Here is a 27,705-nt window from a genome sequence, read left to right on the forward strand (position 1 = left end):
ACCCAACAATCAACTGGCGATGTCCAGGAAGATTGTGACCCCATAATACTCAGCCTGTGAGGAACCAGGGGACGGACCTGTGCACTAGGGGATAAATTGCCTGTTGAAACTGTGCTGGGTGTGCCTGCCCATCAGACACCTGATCTTGCAAGACCGTCATTAAAAGTCTCACTTGTGATGTTCTCCAGGTCTCTGAGACCATTCTTTGGGTTTGGATGGGTGAATTTGTTTCTCACAGACACCAAGAGGTAAGAGTGGTGTCTGTCACTATAGCTCCCACTGACCCACAGGGGCAATTTGTGCTTCCCATCCCTTCAACTTTAGGCTCTGCCAGACAAAAACTCCTGACTTTAGGAGGTTGGCAGGGGATACCTATACCAGGGTATATAGAAAGGGTTCCATAAAACTATAGCCAATGCCTGGGCTATTGGGATTCCTCATACCAACACACCAGCAGATAAAGAGAGGCATACCAATCCCAACAGGAGTTAGTGAGTATCATGAGAAAAAGGGGGCAAGGATGAATATATCTGGAATGCAGGAGTTTCCCTGGGGTGCTTCCTTGTGTTCCCATGCCTGGTAATTAACATAAACTGGCAATTTCAGCAAACAGGACAAAAGCCTGATAACCAGGGCTAAGACCACCTCCCCCACCACTGCCGCCAGGGAGGAAGATGCAGGTTATCCCACCAGTCAAGCAACCTAGGCAAGCAGACGAACTAGCCAAGTTTAAGAGGATTCTAGAATGTCTGTGCATTAGTTCACTAAGGGTGCCATAAAACACACACACACACACACACACACACACACACAGATTGGGTGGTTTAGACAACCAAAATTTATTTTCTCTCTGTTCCAGAGGCTGGAAGTCCAAGAGCAAGGAGAGCAAGGTGCAGAGTTGGTTTCCTCTGAGGCCCCTTTCCTGGGCTTGTCACTGGCAGATGGCCACCCTCTTGCTGCCTCTTCACACGCTCATTCCTTTGTAAACATGTGCTCCTGTTGTCTCTTCCTCTTCTTTTTTTTGGTTTTGTTTTGTTTTTTTTTTTTTTTGAGACAGAGTCTCCCTCTGTCACCTAGGCTGGAGTGTAGTAGCATGATCTTGGCTCACTGCTGCAACCTCCGCTACTGGGGTTCAAGTGATTCTCCTGCCTTAGCCTCTTAGGTAGCTGGGATTACAGGTGCCTGCCACCACACCCGGCTAATTTTTGTATTTTAGTAGAGATGGGGCTTCACCATGTTGGCCGGGCTGGTCTCAAACTCCTGACCTCAAGTGATCTGCCAGCCATGGCCTCCCAAAGTGCTGAGATTACAGGCGTGAGCCACCGCACCTGGCCTCTTCTTCGTCTTAGAAGAACACCAGTCACTAGGATTAGGGCCCCACCTCAATGGCCTCCCTTCAACTTAATCACCTCTTTAAAGGCTCTATCTCCAAACATGGTCAAATTCTGAAGTACTGGCTAGCAGTTGGGACTTCAACATATGAATTGTGTGTGACGGTGGGGTGCACGATTCATCCATAACAGGGGGTGGAGGAAGGAGATGATGAATATCAATTATGGATTTAGGATTATCTCTAAGACCAGGAAATATAGCTGGTCCTGCTAACTGTTTCATTTATATGTATGTGTGTTGGCTTTTGGAAGTTGGGACTTGAAGAAGTAGTGCTAGGATGGAGTAAAATGTGGGGTATAGATGCGTCTGAACCATGTGGGGGTCAGATGCTGTCAACGTTCCATCCACATCCTCTCAGTACCTCTCAATTCCTTAAACACACAGTTCCAACTGTCAGGAACTGTGTCCCTGCCTAAGGACCCTCTCAGACCATTCTCCAGCATTGGAGACAGTCCAGAAGTGCCAGGAAATTAATGCCTCCTGGGAGTATTCGCAACCAGTGACTGACAAGAGTTGGTGAATAAATACTCCAGCTCCCTTGCGGCTTAGGTCAATATCTCCTAAGTGTGTGTGTGTTCTTTTGGGGTTTTTTGTTTTTGTTTTAGCTTTTCTGTTGCCCGTGCTGGAGTGCAGTGGTGTGATCTTGGCTTACTGCAACCTCCACCTCCCGGGTTCAAGCGATTCTTCTGCCTCAGTCTCTTGAGTAGCCAGGATTACAGGCACGTGCCACCATGCCCGGCTAATTTTTTATTTTTAGTAGAGACAGGATTTCACCATGTTGGCCATGCCGGTCTGGAACTCTTGACCTCGGGTGATCAGCCCACTCGGCCCCCCAAAGTGCTGGGATTACAGGCATGAGCCACCGTGCCTGGCCCCAATTTTGTGTTCTGCACTGTTTCCCGGGAGTCTTCAACAAGAGTAAGCTCCAGCTGCCTGCCATGTAGCTTACTTCATAATGCATGCTTTCTTTGCCTTTCTTCTTTTCCCTATCTCATGTCCTCACTTCCATACTGGTACTTTTTGGAAAAAGTACTTGCACACAAATCCTTATCTCAGGGTCTGCTTCTCATGGAACCCAAATTAATATACCAACAGTCTATAGAATAGCTCACATTTACTAAATTTAACACATGTACTCATTTGACTGGCTTCACTCACTTTGTACTTCTTATTTCTCTTTCAAGTGGTTGTTTCTCTAGCTATGTTTTCTTATAGGCCACTAATTCTTTCATTGTCACTACTACGTGCCAGGTGCTGGAGATACAGCAGGAAAAAGAATAGACAACGGCCCTGCTACCATTGGGGTTCCAGTCTAAAAAGGCAGACAGACTTTGAACAATTAATTTCAAAGGTGAATCATATCATAACAAGGAAAATGGAGGGGCAGGAGAGATACAGTAGTTGGATCCAACCTAGTCTGAAGGCAGAAGCGGTGTCTCCCAGAGGAAGTAACACTGCAACTGACCTCTGAAGGATTAGTGCAAAGTAGTTCGGTACCATCTCCATTTGGCTTCCCTGACCAGGAGTTTGTCTTTTTGAAGCCTAACAATCACAAATGTGGCAAGGGGTCAAATAAAGCTTGGAAGAGCAATATGGTCAACACAAAAATACGAAACAAATCCCAAATTACCAAGAACCTTTATTTAACCTACCAAACTAAAAGAGCAATAAAATAAAAATATTTTCCATCCACAAAACAGTTTTACATCAACTACACTGACCAATACAGAGAAAAGGGAAATCCCTGAGGAACTGCCAATAATAAATAATGTACTTAAAAATAGAATGTTCTGAGTGTGAAGGAACATTTCCTGAGCCCGTTCAGTTTGGAGAAGTTTGGCCCTTTGCAAAATTCAGTTTCTCAAAAGGATATCCAACTGATGCAAGTTTCCTGCCATGAGAAGAAGCTGTCATGTTCAGTGGCACCTTACATGAAAGGTGGGGAAATAGGCCGGGCGCAGTGGCTCATGCCTGTAATCCCAGTACTTTGGGAGGCTGAGGCAGGTGGATCACCTGAGGTCAGGAGTTCGAGACCAATCTGGCCAATATGGTGAAATCCCATCTCTACTAAAAATACAAAAAAATTAGCCAGGTGTGGTGGCAGGTGCCTGTAATCCCACCTACTCAGGAGGCTGAGGCAGTAGAATCACTTGAACCCGGGAGGCAGAGGTTGCAGTGAGCGAAGATTGCGCCACTGCACTCCAGCCTGGGGGACAGAGCGAGACTCTGACTCAAAGAAAGAAGGAAAGAAGGAAAGAAAGAAAGAAAGAGAGAGAGAAAGAGAGAAAGAAAGAAAGAAAGAAAGAAAGAAAGAAAGAAAGAAAGAAAGAAAGAAAGAAAGAAAGAAAGAAAGAAAGAAAGAAAAAGGGGGGAGAGAGAGAGAGAGAAAGAAAGAGAAAGAAAGAAAGAAGGGAGGGAGGGAGGGAAGGAAGGAAGGAAAGAAGGAAGGAAGGAAGGAAGGAAGGAAGGAAGGAAGGAAGGAAAGAAAGAAAGGAAAGAAAAGAAAAGATGGGGAAATAATCAGTCTTCTTTCAATCAATTTGTCCATAGTTCTGGAAAAGCTACTGCACAGAGCTGGAGAGGAAACTATTTGCTCTCTGTAATACTGAAAAACTGAGAGAGCTATTTTAACTTGTCAATAACCAAAGAGTACCATTTTCTCACAGTGCACAGATGTTGTACAAAAAGTACATGACTTCCCTGCTGTTTGTGAGTGAAAAAGGAAAACCCAAATATTTGTGAAAGTGTAAGACGGATGCATTTAAAATTCTGGGGTCTAGCAAGGGAAAGATTCTCTGTGAAGACCCAAAACTGAGGACTGGTTTTGTAACTCTAAAATGATCTTGAGGAATGGAATCAAAATATGGTACTTCATTGATTCCAGGATGTATTTTTTTTCATACTTTAGCATCTTAAATTCAAATGGGCTTGGCCACCAATGGTCTGTCACAAGTTTATTGGCAACTCCTCGACCCCACCTTCTTAGTGCAACATAAAATAATGGCATGTTTTACAATCAGTGGCTCCTTAGATTAGATTAAATATCATGCTGTGTAGTTCAGTACACACAGTGATCCACATAAAAATAAATCTGACATTTAAACCCTGGTGATTTTCCCAATTGAAAAAGTGCTGGCAAAAATATTTGGCATCTTAAGTTTCAGCATAAGCATCACAACTTCAGGAAGGGTTAGAGGAATAGTGATGTGGGTTGGACTTGGGCTCTAGTTCTGGTTCTGTCCCTAATCAGCTAGGAAAACTGTAAGGAAATTAATTTCACACTTGTAGGCTTTGTTTCCTCATCTGTAAAATGAGAAAGTGTGATCAGGTGGCTTCTAAGTCTTCCAGCCAAAAAGGAAGGTAATTTTAAACCTTGCACCACTGAGGCTGTGTGTCGCCGTGGAAACTCCACAGCCAGGCTGCCCAAAGCCAAAGGAGCTACTACTGCAGCTGGTGGCTCGGAATCCTCTGCTGCCACCTCTGCTCCTCAAGTGGACACTCCAAATCCAGAAGTGGATTTCATGCTTCCCATGTTGAAAACCTAATTCATTCACAACCTGAGTAACTGGGAAAGAATAATTCTTCAGAATGGGGCAATATGTAAACTTCAAAAAACTGCAGAACTCTACTTGCTTATGTTGTCCTAAATGTCTACCATAAATTTTAAATCTCTAAAAAATTATAGCAAGGGTTCACTTCAAAGTCGTCATGACTGACATAACGTGGCTATAGGTCCTGCTGCTCTGGGTGCCCTTTCCATGTCATAGAAGCACTTGCCGGAAAAAGCTCTGGTTTCTGAAAGAAAATAACAAAGAAATTTCATATGAATGAACAGTGCTTGTCAACACTCTCTCCTACCTCGAGAGTATATTCAACAAGAATAAGGGTGCAGGCCAAAGAAAACAAATAGTGAGGAATGGGTATTCCAAGCAATGAGAAATGGAATGTGATGATACCAGCATTGCTTTGTGGTAAATAATGCATACATTTACATTTTTATACATATTTTAAATTTGAAATTTTCAATCTATCTTTACCTACACATGTTAGAATTAACAACAGGAATAGCAGCTAAAATCAGCAACTACAAAACAAATCACAAATTCCTAACTTTTCCTGTTTAAATTATTTTTTTCTTTTTTTGAGAGAGAGTCTTGCTGTGTTACCCAGGCTGGAGTACAGTGGCGCAACCTCAGCTCACTGCAACCTCCACCTCCCGACTTCAAGTGATTCTCCTGCCTCAGCCTCCCAATTGGCTGAGATTATAGGCACCCGCCACTGCGCCTGGCTAGTTTTTGTATTTTTAGTAGAGATAGGGTTTCACCGTGTTGACCAGGCTGGTCTCAAACTCCTGACCTCAGGTGATCCACCCATCTTGGCCTCCCAAAGTGCTAGAATTACAGGCATGAGCCACCGTGCTGGGACCCTGTTTAAACTTATTTTCCAAAAGTTCACTCAAACTATTTTAATTGTTGTGATAAGTTGCTTAGTAAGTTACTCACCAAATTAGACTCCCTTCTTTAAAATTTTCTGAAATTCAGTATATGTTGTATATTGAATATGAATGTGTTATATACTCCCTTTTCTAAAATTTTCTGAAATTGATGTATATGTTGAACCCCAACTCATTGAATGGGCACAGATTCCAGTGAACTCCAGTGAAATGATATAACTCAAGTAAATGTGTTGGCACTAGCATCTTGCATTCAAACATCACACTCTTCGACTCTGAGGAACTATAGTTGTTGGGTCAAGTGGTACTATTAAGCTACCAGAATATATTCTTTACCCAAACAAGTAAGGACAGAAAAGAAAGAGGTAAAAAATAAAAAGAAACACTTAGGACTGCCAATGGCCTGCCCATTATCTACACAGTGCTCCAGAGAGCAGGCGCCACCTCTGAATTCCAAGTCGTTGATTTACCAGGTTTCCACTCTACCTTCACTAGGGCCTTGCCCCTTTCCATGAGAAAGAGGGAGGCTTATGAAACGAAGAAGAAATGATGACTGTAAAGACTAGAATTTATTTGTAGATTTGTAGGTCCGAAGTTATATACAGTTAGAGAACAGGGTACTTTATGTCTTCAAGTTCCATATATTTTATAGCAAAGTTGCTTAAATATTAAATATATTAAGCAATTATGTTAAGCAATTTAAGGACTTATGTTTAAATATAATAGAAACTAGTTGGGTTTTTTTCTTTTTTTTTTTGACTGAGTCTTGCTCTGTTGCCCAGGCTGGAGTGCAGTGGCGCGATCTCAGCTTACTACAACCTCCACCTCCCGGGTTCAAGTGATTCTCCTGCCTCAGGGTCCTGAGTAGCTGGGGCTACAGGTGCCCACCACCATGCCTGGCTAATTTTTTGTAGTTTTTTGTTTTAGTAGAGATGGGGTTTCACCATGTTGACTAGGCTGGTCTCAAGTGATCCACCTGCCTCGGCCTCCCAAAGTGCTGGGATTACAGGTGTGAGCCACTGTGCCCGGTCATTAGCTGATTATTTTTATGTAATTAGGACAAGTTGGCATCTGTCCTAGATAGCCAGTTGGCTATAAGTCACAAAGTAGGTGTTTTTAGAGGACTGGAGACAAACAATGTTTGATGTGCTCACTTTGGTGGTACAGAACACTATAGAAAATCACCCTGGAGCACTGTTAAAATCTGTTTAGGTTCATAAAGGACAGTATATGTAACCAACACCAAATCAGGAAGCGTGAGAGAGGGGCTGCTGCCTTTCTCAGTTGACTTCTGGCATCCCACCCACCCACTGCCTGCCACTTTGTCTTCTGACACTGTTATCCAGGGCATAAAGTAACAAGAAATGCAAAGACATGTAGTTCAAACGTGTAGCTCAGTCCACACTGAGATCAGGAATATGTAAGTGGACCAACTCTTTAAAACAGTTTTTAGTCAAAGTAGTAACACATTTCCATTGCAGACAAATTCAAAAACAGAAAGGAAAAACATTACCTGTTTAGGAATATATCTCTTCAGACCTTTTCTTTGCTCGTGTGTACCTACATAATTCTTTTACCCCAAGATAAGCCCATTGGGGTAAAAGAATGATACTTTATGAAGAGTTTCTTTTAGTATCGCTACTTTGGCTTCTGAGGCATTTCTTCACATCTGTGAAGAATGATTTTGACTTGGAGAACGTTCCAAGCACCTCAGTGCCTAAGAAAAAGAGTCACCATGCAGTATATCTTTGCAGGTGCAGTTGGCTTAGCAGTGTTCAGTCCTTTTCTAAGAAAAGCTCGTTCAGAGCATTAATACTCTGCAGGATGACCTCTGTGATGACCTTGTGTGTACAGTGAGTGTGATATCATTTGCACTTCTTTTTATTTGACTTTTCCTCTTTTAGATGGTGGACAAGTAAACTAAAATCTAAATTACTTTAACAGTGAGGATGATGTGTGTTTTGTTGATGAGCACTGCCTTAAATCCAGGTATGTAATAACTATAAAAGAGCTTAATAAGAGCAGATAAAGAGGGCCGGCGATGGTGGCTCATGCCTGTAATCCCAGCACTTTGGGAGGCTGAGGCGGGTAGATCACTTGAGGTCAGGAGTTCAAGACCAGCCTGGCCAACATGGTGAAGCCCTGTCTCTACTAAAAATACAAAAAAAATATTAGCTGGGTGTGGTGGTGTGCACCTGTAATCCTAGCTACTCAAGAGGCTGAGGTGGGAGGATCACTTGAACCCAGGACGTGGAGATTGCAGTGAGCTGAGATTGCACCACTGCACTCCAGCCTGGTGACAGAGCGAGACTCTGTCTTGAAACAAACAAACAAAAAAAGCAGATAAAGAGTTACTACGGAATAATCAACGAAGGAAAAATAGCCTCATTTAAATAGGTATGGAGGGGTCTCCAGTCTGCTTCCAACTGTGGGATCCAGAGAGGCATCCTGAAGGGACAGCATGCTGGCCAGTGTGCCTGCCTGATGCAAGGCCTTGCTAGTTTGTGGTGGTGTTATAAAGAAACTTCAAAGGCCTCAATAGCACAATTACCAGTCTACACGCGACTCAATTCAATAAAGGTTCTTACCATTGATGTTACTGATAGAGCAAACTGTAGTCATCAACCAAAGAGTAATCAGGATCATCTGCAAAAGGCAGAATACAGAAAACAACAGTAACATCAATTTTTCGTAAGAAGATCTCAGCCCTTCTCAAGCCAGGGCATCTCCCTTAGAGATTCTGGTGACTACCATTTTGTATGGAGAAAATAGATCTGCCAACAAAAACTATAAATGGTAGTCACTACTCCAAACCAGAGGACATTCTGGAAATCACTATGCTGACTTCTTTGCCCTCTTTCATCCATGCTCAGGTACAGTACCCACAGTAAAATCATATTTAAAAATGGACAGAAATAGCATCCTACATTACCAAAGGGTAATTCTAAAGCAATAAGAAATAAAAATCTTAAATCTTCATATTGTTCAAAGATAGAATTTCAGCCACTACTTAAGAAATAAAAATCTTAAATCTTCATATTGTTCAAAGATAGAATTTCAGCCACTACATTTTTTTTCCATCACTAAATTTTTAGTGAACTGTTAAGTACAGCATAAGCTGAACTCCTCCCTTATTGATAGGTTTTGGCTCTGTGTCCCCACCCAAATCTCATCTTGAATTGTATCTCCCATAATTTCCACCTGTTGTGGGAAGGACCCAGTGAGAGATAATTTGAATCATGGGGGCAGTTTCCCCCACAATGTTGTCGTGGTAGTGAATAAGTCTCACAAGATCTGACGGTTTTATCAATGGTTTCTGCTTTTGCATCTTCTTCATTTTCTCTTGCCACCACTATGTAAGAAGTGCCTTTCACCTCCCATGATTCTGAGGCTTCCCCAGCCATGTGGAGCTGTGAGTCCAATTAAGCCTCTTTTTCTTCCCAGTCTCAGGTACGTCTTTATCAGCAGCATGTAAACAGATTAATACACTCATTCTCTTGAATATGGATAGGTATATCTTTTCTTTACTCAAATAATACATATATGTTGAACACCTACTATGTACTCAGAACCGTGTCAAGTGTTGTGAGTAATACAGAAGACAAAGTTGTACCTGACCTCGGGATCTTATTAATATTCAAGGCATACAACTAACGAGAGCTTGTTTGGAGTAGCTGCAGGGGAATGCAGCTATTTGTATACTCTTGACCAAAGACTGACCCTCCTCTATCAGGAATGGTCATGCTCTTTGAGCACGTAGCTTCGGCAGGGACGCACATGGACTGGTGAGGGAGGAAGTGGACACCCGCCTAGCCAGCCAGATGTGCCAAATCAACCCTAGCAAATAGGCTGACAGATGTTGCAGCCAGACTGCCCTCACATCCCATAAAACTAATAAGAAGTGCTAAGATGTGTACTTCTATCCCAGAGGTATCATAGGAGTTCAAAGAAAGAAAGAGACTACTGTGATTAGTGAAAGTTCTCATTAAAGATAACATTAAGTGACATGTTTCCTGACGTCCATGCCTTCTATAAATTGTATTTCTATGTAACCCAAGGGGAACTACATCTCAGTTCTGCTGTTCTCACAGTCCAAGTTGAAATAATCTTTTAGGTAAAATTTGCTTGCAATAAGTTTATTTTGGTATTTCAGTAACACAATTATCTTGGATAAGCTATAAAATAGACCACCAGTTATCATATTCCACTCTGTGACAAGTAGTATTATAGTAAGATTCTAATAGAGGCTCATTCCCTTGGGAATTTGATTCTATTTAATCCTTTCATTCCCTTTATTTCAAAGTTCTAGCTATTTAATTTTAAAGAAAACCCAATATAAGAATTTTATTGTTGTTTTTTGTTTGTTTTGTTTTGTTTTGTTTTTGACACAGTTTGACTGTGTCACCCAGGCTGGAGCGCAGTGGTGCAATCTCGGCTCACTGCATCCTCCACCTCCCAGGTTCAAACAATTCTCATGCCTCAGTCTCCTGAGTAGCTGAGATTACAGGCACGCGCCACCACACCCAGCTAATTTTTGTATTTTTAGGGAGATAAGGTTTCACCATGTTGTCCAGGCTGGTCTCGAACTCCTGACCTCAAGTGATCCGCCTGCCTTGCAATATAAGAATTTCAAAAGACCTTTTTTAGTGGCATACCTGGTGAGGTTTTAGGAATTGGGAGGGGTCCTCTCCTGTAAGAAATGAAAACCAAAGTATTTTAGATAAGTTCTTGTTATTTTTATAATTTTTTTACTTCTTGCTACAAGCCTATTGTACTCTAATCAGATCTGGTTTCTGCACTGGAGGGTCAAGAAAGCTCACCTAAAGCAAATGATCTGTAGCACTGACCTACGGAAATCTACGTTGCAGACGTTCTATTATGGCAAGAGGCAGCATGCACAGTGATTAGTAGCACAGAGCCTTATCCCCACAGCCTAGACTGGCAGGATTAAAATCTTAGCTGTGTGGGAAAGACTCCCTGAGTGCCTTGAACATCCACATCCTCATACGTAAAATAGGACGTATAAACAGCTCCTACCTCACTGTGGGGATTAAATCAGCTAATTCACACTAACGGTTTTAAACAGTGCCTGACATGCTTAAATACTGATAATGATCATGCAATCCTTCCCAGGCACTCCTCATCTTTAATAAAACTGGAGTGAAAATTCAAAAGCTTAGACTGCAAGCTGACTATGTCAAACAGAAGTTTCTCTTCCCGCAGGATCCTTTACGTGAACGGCAGCGAACTTTTTGAGTAAAGGGCCAAGTAGTAAATGATTTAGACTTTGCTAGCCACATACCGTCTCTCTTGCAACTCTACTCATCTCTAGGAAGGCAGCTATGCTAACCACTATACCACCAACGCCACGGTTCTACTCATCTCTAGTGGCAAAGCAGCCATAGACAAAACCTCAGTGAGTGAGGGTGCTTGTGTGCCCATAAAACTTGATAGAGCAACACTGAAATTTGAAATTCAAATAATTCTCACATGTCACAAAATAGGATCGTCTTGACTTCTTTCCAGCCATTTAAAAATGTAAAGACTATTCTTAACTCACAGGCCCTACAAAAATGAATTTAACTCTCAGGGGCCATAGTTTGCTGACCCCTGCTTTCTACAGGCTGTAAGAGAAGTATAGGATTCATACATGAACAGTAATGATCAAGTTCAAGCATGATATACTCCTCCCTAAACTATGACTATTAAAATCCACTTAATATTTGTCCTAAAAATACTATTTCCAAAAAGCAAGCAGCCTTATTAAGCAGATGCAGTAGTAGATATATTCCAATTCTAGCAAGTCTTAGAACATTCATGATAACAATGTCTGCTAAAAGTAATTTTCTTCATGTGAAAAGCAGCTGGTTATTACCTTGCCAAATTAGGCGCTGTAGCCTTTCCTGGTGGGACTGCATTCTTCTGGGGGGAGTAGAAATTCTCATACATGATGGGTGCTAGGAGAGTCACCAAGAAACAGGACATGAAGAGGCAGGCGTCTTTCATCCTTAATGACATCTAACAAGAAAGGCTAATAGAATTGTGTAAATAACACTCCCCACCCCACCACCCCATTCACCTGGTGGAATCTGTCCAGTTTTGCGTTGATTCACAAAGTATTCAATGTCCTTCTGAATGCTGCACATTTCTAAACTCTTTCGGACTTGTTCGTACATCTAATAAAAAGGAAGGTCAATTAATAGGTAGAAGTATGTTGAGATAATTGTGACACAGCTCCTTAAAGACATGGGTTTGAGGCAGGGCGTGGTGGCTCATGTCTGTAATCCCAGCATTTTGGGAGGCTGAGGTGGGCGGATCACAAGGTCAGGAGTTCGAGACCAGCCTGGCCAACATAGTGAAACCCCATCTCTGTTTAAAATACAAAAAATTAGCCAGGTGTGGTGGCGGGCGCCTGTGATCCTAGTTACTTGGGAGGCTAAGGCAGGAGAATTGCTTGAACCCAGGAGGCAGAGGTTGCAGTGATTCAAGATCGTGCCACTGCACTCCAACCCCAGGCAACAGTGCGAGACTCCATCTCAAAAAAAAAAAAAGAACAACAACAACAACAACAAAAACATGGGTTTGATAGAGAGCTGACTCTTCCAAATTTTCTTGTTTTGAAAAAAGAACACATTCCAAAGTCCCAGATTCATATTAGAGCTTTTCTCTGATGCACATCTGCTATTAATTTATTTTATTTTATTATTTCTTTTTTTTTAAGACAGAGTCTCGCTCTGTCACCCAGGCTGGAGTGCAGTGACACAATCTCGGCTCACTGCAACCCCCACCTCCCTGGTTGAAGCAATTCCCCTACCTCAGCCTCCCAAGTAGCTGGGATTACAGACGCATGCCACCACGTCCGGCTAATTTTTTTTGTATTTTTACTAGAAATGGGTTTCACCATGTTGGTCAGACTGGTCTCGAGCTCCTGACCACAGGCAATCTGCCTGCCTTGGCCTCCCAAAGTGCTGGGATTACAGGTGTGAGCCACCGTGCCTCACCTACATCTGCTATTAATATTTTAAAGATGACAGAAAATGTATCTTTGTGGCAGGACAGAAGCCTTGGCTGAATTATTATTATTATTACTATTTTTGAGACGGAGTCTCGCTGTGTCACCCAGGCTGGAGTGCAGTGGCACAATCTTGGCTCACTGCAACCTCTGCCTCCTGGGTTCAAGCAATTCTCCTGTCTCAGCCCCCCAAGTAGCTGGCACTATGCACCACCATGCCTGCTAATTTTTGTATTTTTAGTAGAGACGGGGTTTCACCATGTTGGCTAGGCTGGCTCAAACTCCCAACCTCAGGTGATCCGCCCACCTTGGCCTCCTAAAGTGCTGGGATTACAAGCGTGAGCCACCGCACCCAGCCTTGGATAAAATGTAAAAATACTGATGGAACCAAAAAGTAGATATCAAATCCTATGGCACAAAACCAATGCCACACACAAATGCAAAGACAATTACTTAAAGAAGAGTTTTCCATTCAATCCTATCGGTTTTCTGGGTGTTTAGTTGTTCTTCTAAGGTGAATGTCTCATCTAAGTGAGAGTGGCTACTCCTTAGCAAAGAAGGTTGTGATAACTTGATTTGACGCCTCTGAGATGTGGGGAGCCCATTACTATTGCTGTGTACAGGTTAAGCCTGGACAATGGACCAGCGAATACTGTTGAGGTAAGTCTGAGCCCTGGAGCAACCATTAGCCTGGGAAAGGGTCAGTGTCCTAGTACTCGGTGCTGTCCTGGAGCGACCCCATTCCAGAATGGAGCCGTGTCTGGGATGCACATACATGCTGTGACATCTGTCTTCCGTACATGAAACTATATTCGGATTCTATCTGTTCTCCTGCCCTAACTCTGAATTTACTTTGTGCCCTAACTATGAATTTCTTTTATATATATATATATATAAAGCCACCATGCCCAGCTAATTTTTGCATTTTTAGTAGAGACAGGGTTTCACCACGTTGGCCAAGCTGGTCTCAAACTCCTGACCTTGGGTGATCCACCCGCCTCAGCCTCCCAAAGTTCTGGGATCACAGGTGTGAACCACCGTTCCCAGTGGTGAATCTCTTAATGAGAAAATCATGGTGGCAAAAGAGCCAGGAGTCAGGTTACATGTTATCTGGATCCTTCTATGAACTCACTGTATGGCCTTAGGCAAGTCACCTTACCTCACCAGGGGCGAAGTGAACCAATCAGTATCTATAGTTCCTTCTACTCTAATGTATCCAACATGCACAGGACAATCCTCAGTGGATGCCTCTGACTTACTTCATCACTGGTGACACATTGTTGTGACAGCTGATTCACATGTAACCACAATGCATTCCGGAAGAAGTTTATTCGTTCACATTCTTGAGCCTCAAATGCCTACAGAAAAATAGCTACATGTACATAAATATGCAAGGAAAAGGGCCGTTCATTTTGGCTGACTGTGACTTAAGAAACAGTGTCAACCTTTAGTTATCTGTAAACTTATTGTCCAATTTAGAATACTTCTCCACCACCACTCAGGATGCTCATAAACTCATACCACAAAGAATGCAAACAAATCCTAATATAATAACACAAACAGGCTTGGAAATAGTTCTGAGGATAAAAAGTAATGATGATCCCAGACACCAATGTTCTAACTGAGTTCCTACTGACATTTCCAAATATCTAACATCATCTCCACCTGGGCAGCCTGCCAGAGCCTCAGATTCAACATGCTGCCCCTCCCACCCTGGAATGAATGAGTTTAACTGGCAAGATGGTCATAACTGTTGATGCTGGTTGATGAATACATGGGAGGCCATGTACTTGTCTTCTACCTTTGTGTATGTTTAATTGTTTTTCCTTAATAAAAGGGTTAAAATAAAAGTCATTGCCTGAGATAGTTTTTTGGATATAAACAAATACCACCTTTTAGAAAAATCAAGCTATTCTACAAAGCAGATGGCATTCTATTCAACAGTGGATGTGATATATCAGTGTATTTTAAAAATATTGAATACCATAGCTATTTTTAACATGAATGAATTTTATATTCCATAGCTTTTATATACCACAGCCCCTTTGCCACTCTATGAGGAGAAAAGGATGGGGACAGGCGTGGCTATAAGTGGTTCTCATACTTGAATTCACATCAGAATCACTTGCAAGGTTTATTAGCATAGAGATTGCTGGGCTCTACCTCCATAGTTTCTGATTCAATTTCATATCTCATACTATAGGTTTTATTCAAAACCATAAAATTTTGAATGCCTTTTAAATTTTGCTACATTTTGAAACTTATTATAAAATAAAACAAAACTTCAAACATATACAAGCGTAGAGAGGTACAGATAGTATGATGAATCCCTACGTACTCATCACCAGCTTAAACATTTATCAACTCACAACCAATTCTGTTTTATCTATATCTCTACCAATTACCCTACTGTCTGGAGTATTTTGAAACAAATGCATTATTTCACCTCTAAATATTTTTATGTCTATATAACATAGTATAATAATTTATTAATATTACATTAGTTTTGTTATGGGATATTTCACATAGAATCAGATAGCAGTATCATAAATACCTATATACCAACTACCCAGCTTTGTCAAAAACTTCAGCCATATTTGTTTCAGATTCTGTAAAAGCCCCTGTGTGATTTACCCAGTTTCTATCGCCTTCTTCCTTCCCCAGATAGCCATTATCCTGAATTGTATCATTCTTATGCAAGTGTTTTGTTTTGTTTTGTTTTATGGGGAAGGGGTTGTTTTGTTGTTTGGTTTTGGGGGGTTTTATTTTGTTTTGTTTTGAGACAGGGTCTCACTTCGTCACCCAGGCTGGAGAGCAGTGGTATGCTCATGGCTCACTGCACCTTCAAACTCACGGGCTCAAGCAATTCTCCCGCCCAGGTTCCCAAGTAGCCTCTGCCACCATGCCTGACTAATTTTTATATGTCTTTGTAGAGACAAAATTTCACTGTGTTGCCCAGGCTGGTCTTGAACTCCTGGGCTCAAACAATCCACCCGTGTCATCCTCTGAAAGTGCTGGGATTACAGGCGTGAGCCACTGTGCCTGGCCTTTATGCAGGTTTTTACATTATATATGTATCCATAAAATGTATATGATACTGCTTTACATGTTTTTAAACCTTATTTTAAAATGGCCTCATTCTAGGCTTTTCCTTAAGAGTGTGGAGTTACTAAAGTAAAGCAGAAAACAGTGTTTTAGGAGAAGCATAATGACCCACAGTATCAGATGGCAAAGAGAGGTCAAATAAGATTAGAAACTGCAAAGGCCCACTGGCCCTCATGCCAAGGGATTGCTGGTGCCCTCCAAGACAGCAGCTGCAAGGAAGCAAATCCCAGATGCTGTAGGCTGGGACAGACAGGACAACAAGGACTTGGAGACAGCTCCTTCAAAAAGCGTGGCTGTGAAGAAGGGTGGGGGTAGTAGCGGTCGTAGATAGGAAAGCAAGAACTACTGGGGTTTTTTTTTTTTAATTTTGGGGTTTTTTTTTGAGATGGAATCTAACTCTGTTGCCCAGGCTAGAGTGTAGTGGCATGATCTCGGCTCACTGCAACCTCCACCTCCCGGGCTCAAGTGATTTTCCCACCTCAGCCTCCCAAGTAGCTAGGATTACAGGTGCTTGCCACCACACCCAGTTAATTTTTGTATTTTCAGTAGAGACTGGTTTCACTATGTTGGCCAGGCTGGTCTTGAACTCTTGACCTCAGGTGATCTGCCTGCCTTGGCCTCCCAAAGTGCTGGGATTATAGGCATGAGCCACCATGCCTGGCCGAACTGGTGGGTCTTAAAGCTAGGAAAGAGCTGAGTCTGTGTGTAAGATAACAGAAGTTGACAAATTCTCTATGTCCAAGAAGGTGGGGAAAGGCAAGATGGATGAAAAAAGATCTTGAACGAGGAAGGAATAGCCCCTTTTCCATGCTAAGAAGAAAAAAGGAGTGGGGCAGGCATGTCTGCCAACGATTCTCATACTTGAATTCACATCAGAATCACTTGGAAGGCTTATTAGCACAGACATTGCTGTGCTCTACCCCCAGAGTTTCTGATTCTGTAGGTCTGAGGTGGGTCTGAGAACCTGCATTTCTAACAAGTTCCCAGGTGATGCTGATGCTACCGGTCCTAGGACCTCACGTTGAGAACCACTGGAAGAAAATGTGCAGGCAGGGTGACAGAAAATTAAGGAAGCTTCCAAGTTACGCTTTTTATTTTCTCTTGGAAATTGTGAGGTCATTTGCAGCAAAAGAAGGGGAGCAGCGATGAAACTGAAGGTATGAGGAGAGTAAAAAAATGAAAAAAACAAAACCCTCCAGCCTTGCGTGGTGGCTCACGCCTGTAACCCCGACAACTCAGGAGGCCAAGGTGGAAGGATTGCTTGAGACTCAGGAGCGCAAGACCAGCCTGGGCAACATAGCAAGACCCTGTCTCTTTAAAAATAAAATAAATAATAAATAATTAACAAGGCATGGTGGTGCATGCCTGTAGTCCCACCTACTTCACTTGAGCTCAGGAGTTTGAGACTGCAGTGAGCTCTGATCGTGCCACTGCACTCCAGCCTGGGTGACAGAGTGAGACCCCGACTCAAAACAAACAAAAAGCAAACAAACCAACCTCCAAAGCCTGCTCACTTGCTGTCGGTGTTCCCTTTAGAGCGTATTGAGTACAGGCCAGGCTCTCTGAAGGTAATTATGTAATCGACCATTAACTGATGCAGCTATTCTATGCCTGTGCTAACCCAACATGAGACTAAAGCTTTGAATAGTTGGACAGCAGGGTCAGGATGGGAATGAGGCAGACAAGGTTTGGGGAAAACTATTCCAGTTCCTTCCATTCTTCACTTAAATTTCTGATTTCTTTTGTTGTTTGTTTGTTTTTTTGGAGAGAAGTCTTGTTCTGTCGCCCAGGCTGGAGTGCAATGGCGCGATCTTGGCTCACTGCAACCTCCACCTCCCAAGTTCAAGTTATTCTCCTGCCTCAGCCTCTAGAGTAGCTGGGACTACAGGCGTGTGCCACCACACCCGGCTAATTTTTGTATTTTTAGTAGAGATGGGGTTTCACCGTGTTGACCAGTGGTCTTGAACTCCTGACCTCAGGTGATTCACCTGCCTCAGCCTCCCAAAGTGCTGGGATTACAGGCATGGGCCACCGTGCCCCACCAAATGTCTGATTTCTAATTTGCCCTCAAGCTCTGTAACTCTATGAGAATCAGGGCAGATCATTTCTACAAAAGTAGACTCTCCAGGTTCTGGGCAGAAGACGGGCCCCTGCCCCCCCATCTCCCCCTCCCCGCTCCCCCCCTCCATTCCCCGCCCAGTTCCCCCCACCCCATCCTGAGCAGCTTCCTGTTATACCCCCCGCACCCCCGCACCCCAGTCCTGAGCAGCTTCCCGTTACGGGTACCTCACAGGCCTTGATGTGCTCACTCTGCCACTCTTCTCGGACCTTATCCAGGGTGCTGATGTGCAGCATGTATGCTTTGTCTGCAACAGAAGGGAGAGACCTGGATCAGAAACTAGACAGGAAGATGGCTCGCAGATACCCCCACAGGCTCATCTCAGATGGCAAAAGAAACTCATCCGAGTTGTGCTCAGCTCACAAGGCCCCCAGGACTCTGAGCACTGGGAGTTATTCCATCTCTCACCCTCATCATATTTGGTGAAGCAGGTGAAGCAGAGTATCACTGTCTTTTTAAACATTGGACCAAACATTGAGAAAGAAATGTTCTAAGGAAGGAGAAGTGAAAGCTGATAAGAAACCTCAGCCAAGTTTTCTTTGTCTAATTCCACCTCAATACTTCCCATCACTTTTCATTTTCAGAATTGTCTGATGAAGGGTGCAGAGAAGAGAACTACCTTGAGCCCTAAAGGGGCACCAAGTTACTTTCGTTTCAAATGTAAAGATTAAGATCTTACATGACCACAGTTATGAGGGATATTTCCGGCAGGATATTCTGGGAATTAGGAGCTTTTGCAAACGCCTGGTTTGGGTCTTAGATTTCAGTGATAACAAGGCCTTGCAGCTTGGCTGTTTCACAGCAGATAAGGGCTACCAATACATCAGAGGAAGCACCTTATTGCAAAGCCGCTACCACATGACTGCACCATCACCACTCACTCCCATGTAAGGCAGCAAGATCTAAGCAGACAGCGGCCAGAAACGGCTGCCTCATAGCCTCCTCCCACCTTCCGGGATTCTAATACACCCTCCCTTCCTCTCTCCTCTTCTTTCCTTTCCTCCCTTCTTTCCTCCCTGCCTTCCTTACTCTCTCCCTTCCTTCCTCCCTTTTTCCCTTCTGATATCTCACTAATCCTGCTGAATATCCTTATATTCTCTCTTTAAGGTATATAAAACTCCCTTTCTCAGGGACACATTTAGGATAACATAGACCCCACTAGCAACCCTCCCCCATTCATAGGAACTGCCCCTCACCGGAGTCCTCTACTGCAGTCTTTGAAGTTGCCAGTTTCACAAAGAGCTGTGAAAACAAACAGAAAAAAAAACATAGCAAGCATTGGGAATGCTGGACAAGGCTTCCATAGGCAAAACAGATTGAAAAGCAGTAACTATGAAGAGACCAGGTCTAGTGCAAGTCCTATGTACATCTCCCTCATGAGCAAATAATTCAACGTGCCCTGCAATCTTATCAGTCTTGAAAAATATCCATAAAGCATCTTACCCAGTGTCTTTCTAAAGACACATCCAGTCCTCTCATTGCAGAAATCTTGTATCTAGATTTTACAAAGTTAAATTTGTAGTCCACCCAAGCAAAAAGCAACCTGACTACAAAGAATACATAAGCTGAGTATTTAAGAAAAATGAAAACAACTGGGAAACCCCTCCAACCTCTTATCACCCCAACTCCCTCCCTCATAGCCGTGCTTCTATCACTCTTCCCCCAACCCCCAAAAATGTGGCAGTGGTTTTTCAGGTTCAGAAGACCCCAATACGTGAAGGAAGATATTGCCAGGAGTTTAGGGTACAGGTTCATTTCTTATGAATATTCATAACTGGCTTTAGCCTGATATTGGTCAATCTCAGATTTTTTGGGTTGTCAGCCCTCCTGGGTACCTTTTCTTGTTGCTTCGGGTTCACCAGGTTGGCACTCCGGCTGACAGCCTGTTCTGCCTCATCTTTGTCCCGGCATTTCTGCTCATAGTTCTTCTTTGCCTTTGTCATTATGAACAGAGAGAAGCAAAACAAATGAACAGAGTGTAACCCTGAAATGCAGCCCCCTTGGCCCAGGAAGTCCAGCATGGACAGGGCCCTCTGATTGTCTCTAAGCCTTGGGCTCCCAGAGGGCAGATGCTTTTTTTTCTAAGTCTTTGAAAGCTCACTCTCTCTCTCTAGCCCTTTTTCAAATTATGTAATAGCGGCAACCTGATCAAGGAAGTAATAACTCCTATTTGGCAACATAAAGTACATGAGCTTAAAAAATGGACTGAAATGAGGTCGGGCACGGTGGCTCATGTCTGTAATCCCAGCACTTTGGGAGGCCAAGGCGGGTGGATCACAAGGTCAGGAGATCAAGACCATCCTGGCTAACACGGTGAAACCCTGTCTCTACTAAAAATACAAAAAAAATTAGCCGGGCTTGGTGGCGGGCGCCTGTAGTCCCAGCTACTCAGGAGGCTGAGGCGAGACAATGGCGTGAATCCGGGAGGCGGAGCTTGCAGTGAGCTGAGATCCAGCCACTGCACTCCAGCCTGGGCAACAGAGTGAGACTCTGTCTCAAAAAAAAAAAAAAAAAAAAAAGGACTGAAACAAAAGATGGAATTTGAAATAGACAAAATTAAGGCCAGGCACCACGGCTCAGGCCTGTAATCCCAACACTTTGACAGGCTTAAGTGGGGTGGATTGCTTGAGCACAGAAGTTCAAGACAAACCTGGGCAAAGTGGGTGAAACCCCATCTCTACAAAAAACACAAAACTTAGCTAGGCATGGTGGCACACACCTGGGGTCCCAGCTACTTGGGAGGCTGAGCTGGGAGGGTCGCTTGTGCCCAGGAGTTCAAGGCTGCAGTGAGTTATGATCATGCCACTGCACTTCAGCCTGGGCAAAAGGGTGAGACTCTATCTCAAAATAACAATAATAACAACAACAATTAAAATATTTATGTAACTCTAAAACGTGTGGTCTAAAATTTATAAAACATTCATAATCCTCAGAACGCATGTACAATCCCTTGGTTATTTGGTACCAACTCACTCTAATTCTAATGAAGCCTCTATATTCACCACAGCATGTGAACAGTGGGCAGGGTACCAATGCCATCATTTATTTTGCTTAAAGATAGTCGTTTTCCTTATTTATTTACTTATTTATTTAGACAGAGTCTAGCTTTGTCACACAAGCGGGAGTGCAGTGGTGCGATCTCGGCTCACTATACCCTCTGACTCCCAGGTTCAAGTGATTCTCCTGCCTCAGTCTCCCTAGTAGCCAGGACTACAGGCAAGCACCATCATGCCCCTCTAATTTTTGTGTTTTTAGTAGAGACAGGATTTCACTATTTTGGCCAGGCTGGTCTCAAACTCCTGACCTCAGGTGATCCACCCGCCTCGGCCTCCCAAAGTGCTGGATTACAGGTGTGAGCCACTGCGCCCAGCCAGTGTTCCTTTTTTATTTAAAGAATTCTGTTTTATGTAGTTTAAACGTAGCCCATGGTCTATCATGTGCTACCATTACCACCAGTATTATGGAAACAGTTCACAAACTATATTCATTAGTGGATCATAAAAATAATTTTCTGTTTCAACTATGAAAGCAAAGACTTTTTTAAACACCAAAGCTGCTTTATCTTAATTCCAGGAAGTAGGAAGAAAACCAACAAAGCTGTGAATCAAACAGTTAGCTAATAAATAAAAATGATGAGAAAGAATGGTTGACTAAGATAAATAAAGAAAATATGGCACATACACACAATGGAACACTATTCCACTATAAAAAGAATGAAATCCTGTCATCAGTGGCCACACGGATAAGCCTGGAGGACATTATGTTAAGCAAAATAAACCCTTTGATATACCGATTTCCTTTCCTTTGGATAAATACCTGATAGTGGGACTGCTAGATCATATAGTAATTCTATTTGTAGTTTTTTCGAGAAATCTCCATACTGCTCTCCCTAGTGGCTATGCTAGTTTACATTCCCACCAACAGTGTGTAAGAGTTCCTTTTTCTCTAAATCCTTGTCAGCATTTGTTATTTTTTGTCTTTTTGATAACAGCCATCCTAACTGGGGTGAGATGGTACCTCATTGTGGTTTTGAGTTATAGTTTTCTGATGATTAGTGATGTTGAGCATTACAAAATATATTTGCTTGCCATTTGTATGTCTTCTTTTGAGAAATGTCTACTCAGATCCGTTGCCCATTTTTTAATCCAATTGTTTGTTTTTTTCTTTGCTGCTGAGTTGTTTGAGTTCTTTGCATATATTCTGGATATTAGTCTCTTGTCAGATGAATAATTTGCATATTTTCTCCCATTGTAACCACTGTAAGTGTTCAATTCAGTGGTATTAGATACATTTATAAAGTTATGTAACCATCACCACAATCCATCTTCAAAATTATCTTTACCTTATAAAACTGAAATTCTATGCCCATTAAACAATAACATCTCAACTTCTTCTTTCCCCAGCCCTTAGCAGCCCTTTCCCTATTCTATTTTCTGTCTCCCTTTCATTATTTTTTTAATTTAAAAACATTTTTGCGGGTACATAGCAGGTTTATATACTTATGGGGTATATGAAATATTTTGATACAGGCATGCAATGTGAAATAAGCACATCATGGAGAATGGGGCATCTATCCCCTCAAGCATTTATCCTTTTAGTTACAAACAATCCAATTACATTCTTTATTTAAAAATATGCAATTAAGTGATTATTGACTATAGTCACCATATCATGCTATCATCCCCTTCATTTTAGAAGATATTTTCACTGGATATAGGGTTATGTCTTAACAGTTCTTTTCTTTCAGCATATGCGATATGTTGGGCCACTTCTTCATGGTCTCCATGGTTTCTAATAGGAAATCTGCTGTCATTGGTTTTCCCTTTTAGGTTTTCCCTTTTAGTTAAGGTGTCATTTCTCTCTCATTTAGTTTTCAGAAGTTCGACTATATGTCTTGGTATGGATTTCTTTGGGTTTATCTTGTTTACAGTTTAATCAGCCTCTTGGATATGTAGGTTTATGTCTTTTGCTAAATTTGGAAATTTTTCAGCCATTATTTCTTCAAATAATGACTTAAAGCTGGGCTTTTTCAGCCCACCTTCCTTCTCCTCGCCTTCTAGCATCACAGACACATTAGTGTTAGATCTTTTCTTATAGTGCAAAAAGTCCCTGAGGCTCTGTTAATTTTTTCAGCTTATTTTCTCTCTTTTGTTCATGTCGGGTAATTTCTATTATTCTGTCTTCCAGTTAACCAACTCTTTCTTCTGTCTCTTCCATTCTCTTCTTAAGCCCATATAATGAGTTTTCTAAAATTTTGATTATTTTATTTTTCAGTTCTAAAATTTCCATTTGGTTCTTCTTTATATCTTCTATTTCTTTGCTGCGCTTTTCTATTTCTTTGCCAGTCCTTTCTTTGTTTCTTTCATTTGTTTCAAGTGTGAATCAGGTGTAGTGGCACATGCCTGTAATTCCAGCTACTCAGAAGGCTGAGGTGGGAGAATCACTTGAGTCCAGAAATTGAAGGCCAGCCTGGGCAACACTGTGAGACTCCCCATCTCAAAAAAAGTGTCTTTGTAATTGCTTGCTGAATATTTTTATAATGAATGCTGTAAAATCTTCGTCGCATAATTCCAACATCTCTGTTATCTAGATCTTGGCATCTATTGATTGTCTTTTTTTTTTCAGCAGTTTCGTATCTTTCTGGTATGAAGAGTGATATTCGATTGATTTGGGGGAATTTTTGGTATTACGTTACAACACTGTGGGTTTTATTTAAGGCTTCTGTTTTAGCTAGCTTCCTCTGCACACCACTCCAGCAGGGGAAGGTGAGACATCATCTCATTACTGCCATGTGAGTGTGAAAGTCCAGGTTTCCCCTCCTTGGTCTCCACTGACACCACAGAGTGTGTGTGACCTAGTTACTGCTGGAAAGTGGTTAAAGTTCTCACTCTCCATTAGACCTCCTTGGACAACATCCCAGCAGGGAGAGGGTGTACGTCATTATTTCCTGGTGCAGGTGGAATCAGGGTTCCCCACATGGTTCCCACTGACACTGTGTAGAGGAGGCTCTGTTACCTCCTGGTGGGAGTGAAAGTCCTGGTTCCCTATTTGTTCTCTGATGCCACCTTGGCAGGGGAGTTGGGTGCTCTCTACAGCCTGGTGTGGTGGAAGTTTAGACTCTCCACTTGGCCTTTGCTGATGTGTGGAGGTGGGGCCCCCGTTTTTTTTATGTGGTGTTTGGCTGCAGTACAATGGTTATTTTCTAAAGTTTCTGTCCTGCTAGGCTGCCCCTTTTCTGGTCTTTTGGCTGGAGAGAACAGGCTTTTCTTGGAGCTTTTAAAAAATAATAATAATAATTATTATTATTATTATTATTATTATTTTGTGTATGATCGTTGGCATTTCTGGGATGCCTGCTTCTTTGGCACTCAGCCTGCGACAAATGAGGCAAAAAGAAAGCCCAGGGAACTCTTTGTCAGGTTGCTATTTGAGTCCAAGGTCACTAGCCAGTGTGCCTTCTTCTCTCCACCTTTCAGAGCTGTTTTTGTTTTGTTTTGTTTTGTTTTTTGAAACAGAGTTTCACTCTTATTGCCCAGGCTGGAGTGTGCAATGGTGTGATCTTGGCTCACCACAACCTCCGCCTCCTGGGTTCAAGCAATTCTCCTGCCTCAACCTCCCAAGTAGCTGGGATTACAGGCACACACCACCACGCCTGGTTAATTTTTTTTTTTTTTTTTTTTTTTGGTATTTTTAGTAGAGTTGGGGTTTTGCCATGTTGGCCAGGCTGGTCTTGAACTCCTGACCTCAGGTGATCCACCTACCTCGGCCTCCCAAAGTGCTGGGATTACAGGCGTGAGCCACTGTACCTAACCAGAAAGTTATATTTGGATAAGCCTTTCTTTTTAATTATAAAAAAGCTTGCCCCAGATTGCTTAAAATATAAAGGTCTGGGAAAAATCATCTATCAACCAACACTATTTCTGTATTACACTGACATCATTCCCTATTTATCAATTGTTTTTGAGGGATTTCTGCATCAAAGAGAAAAAGAATGCAGCAAAACAGATTGCATATGTTATCAACCTGGTAACACTTCCCTGTTATGTCCTACTCATAGAGTATCATGATGATACTTCTGTATCAAGATGGAGTCATACATGTTCTAATAACAGAGTTTGTTGTATCCAGAGTCAATAGATTCATAAAAGCTAGAGACAGATTTCTAGCAACTTGTCCAATCTCTATCTTACAAGCAGTTTTTAAACAAATTACTTCAAGGAAAGGTTTTTATAATTTTCAGATACCTTAAAACAGAAAGGGATCACTCAATAAAATAGGTAACCAATCAAGATTCAAAATAGTAACAGGGTAAAATTGCAAATTCAACAAGATAAAGGTATTGTACACTATATATGTTTTTATATATTTGCCTAAAATATTTGAACTGACTTGCTATATTTTCTCGGGTTACCAGAAAGATAACCCCGTTGCATTTCCACTATCAGTGTCACTTTCAATCTTTCCAAGGCCTTAAAAAAACAAAAACATATACACTGTTGGTGGGAGTATAAATTAGTTCAACCATTGTGGAAAGCAGTATGGAGATTCCTCAAAGAACTAAAAGCAGAACTACCATTTGACCCAGCAATCCCATTACTCGGTATATACCCAGAGGAATAGAAAGCATTCTACCCTAAAGACACACGCACGTGAATGTTCACTGCAGCAAGACTCATAATAGCAAAGACACGGAATCAACCTAAATGCCCATCAATGACAGACTGGATAAAGAATATGTGGTACATACACACCATGTAATACTATGCAACCATAAAAAAGAATGAAATCATGTCTTTTGAGGAAACATGGATAGAACCAGATGCTATCGTCCTTAGCAAACTAATGCAGGAACAGAAAACCAAATACCACATGTTCTCACTTATAAGTGGGAGCTAAATGATAAGAACTTTGAATATAAAGAAGGAAATAACAGACACTGGGGTCTATTTGAGAGGGAGGGTGAGAGGAGGGAGAGGAGCAGAAAAGATAACTATTGGGTACTGAGCTTAATCTATGGGTAACGTAATAATATGTACAACAACAACAAAAAAGAAAACCCAAAGCATTTAAGGTTGTTTTCCCTAAAACACTGCGCTAATAAATAATAACATTTTTGAAACATTATTTGAGTAGGAATATGTTCATACACAGCACAGGATTTCAGAAAATGTCACCATTATCCCAAAAAAGACAATAAAATGTGACTCACATCCATGGTTTTCTTGAATTGTAAGCTCTTTTGTTTATGGATGGCATCCATTACAAGCTCTGTCTGTAAAGAGATCATAAGCACTATTAATAAAAACAGAAATCATTAATAAAAACAGAAATCATTATCAATAGCAGTTTATCTGGAGGGTTAAGTGTTCAAAATGATTACCCACATTTCACAATCTTCAGAAAAGAGAGACCAAACATTTTGCCCAAGGTCTTATTCCTAGCTAATAATGGGGCCCATCTTTGAACTTGTACAGGCAAACACCAAAGCCTGAACTCTCAGACACCGTGGAGAGTCACTGATCAATTCAGAGCAGTCTCTTGGGTAAAATCTGGAATCAAGGAACTTTGGTTTCAAAAAGGAATTTTAAAACTTTTCTTAAAGTGCCATTTATGTTTTAAAGGAGGTCTTTATTCTTTAAGTATACATCAGCACAGTTAAATTCGGTACTTGTATCACTTCTGCAGCCCATCAGTGACACATCCATGACCATCAGGGCGCCTGGTCAGTATGAAGGAAAAAAGAGTTTGTCAGACAACTAAAAGAAACTGTTCTGTTACTCTTTTATTTTTTTATTTTTTAAGACAGAGTCTTGCTCTGTCACCCAGGCTGGAGTGCAGTGGCATGATTTCATCTGACTGCAACCTCTGCCTCCTGGGTTCAAGCAATTCTCCTGCCTCAGCCTCCAGAGTAGCTCAGATTACAGGCCTGCACCACCACACCCGGCTAATTTTTGTACTTTTAGTAGAGATGGGATTTCACCATGTTGGCCAGGCTGGTCTCGAATTCCTGACCTCAAGTGATCCACCCGGCTCGGCCTCCCGAAGTGCTGGGATTACAGGCGTGAGCCACCGCACCCACCCCTGCTACTTTTTATACCCCATCCAAGTGAGGTAAATGCCTTGCTGGGAGTAAATCTTTTATTGTGGCTGTGCTGTTAATACTTGTTATCAAAAATAATGGTGTTAATAATAAAGATGTACCTCCCAGACATAATCGTAGTAGCTTCCATTTATCAAGCACTTACATGCTAAGCAGTTTTCATGCATCACAGCTATGTGAGTACTCTCTCTCCCATTTTCCTGATGGTACTGAAGTTAATTAACATACCCCAAAGTAACACAGTCAGCAAGTAACAGAATTGAAATTTGAACCCAGGAGCCCTGACCCCAGTACCCTTGTTTCTCACTGTTACCCTAGACTATCATTATCCTTATGATAGCTCTGTAAAACCAAGCTGTAAACAACGAAAAGACACAATAATTCAAAATGAGCAATGACACTAACACTGTGCCAAAATAATATTGAAAATACAATCCAAATGTAGTTCCTTTCAGACACACAAAACTTAAGTTTTTGTCTGCTACTATAACACAGAAACATCGTTTAAGAATTTTGAAGATATC

The 27,705-nt window shown here is 41.9% G+C and overlaps 1 protein-coding gene across 1 annotated transcript in view; it reads right to left on the reverse strand.

Annotated features, from left to right (window-relative positions):
- Nucleotides 1-4,333: 4,333 nt before the first annotated feature.
- PSTPIP2 (proline-serine-threonine phosphatase interacting protein 2) overlaps nt 4,334-27,705 on the reverse strand; it is a 95,072-nt gene continuing 71,700 nt past the window's right edge. Inside the window, exons 6-15 of the mRNA XM_025365116.1 lie at nt 26,291-26,353; nt 19,917-20,015; nt 19,278-19,323; nt 18,249-18,328; nt 14,117-14,215; nt 11,925-12,021; nt 11,721-11,802; nt 10,501-10,535; nt 8,434-8,491; nt 4,334-5,187 (exon numbers count right to left, since the gene is read on the reverse strand). Of these exons, the coding sequence (XP_025220901.1) occupies nt 8,442-8,491; nt 10,501-10,535; nt 11,721-11,802; nt 11,925-12,021; nt 14,117-14,215; nt 18,249-18,328; nt 19,278-19,323; nt 19,917-20,015; nt 26,291-26,353 (651 nt within the window). The 3' untranslated portion in view covers nt 4,334-5,187; nt 8,434-8,441. The remainder of the gene's footprint in view (nt 5,188-8,433; nt 8,492-10,500; nt 10,536-11,720; nt 11,803-11,924; nt 12,022-14,116; nt 14,216-18,248; nt 18,329-19,277; nt 19,324-19,916; nt 20,016-26,290; nt 26,354-27,705) is intronic.

The sequence above is a fragment of the Theropithecus gelada genome, chromosome 18 (genome assembly GCF_003255815.1).
Source record: "Theropithecus gelada isolate Dixy chromosome 18, Tgel_1.0, whole genome shotgun sequence".
Classification (NCBI taxonomy): Eukaryota; Metazoa; Chordata; class Mammalia; order Primates; family Cercopithecidae; genus Theropithecus; species Theropithecus gelada.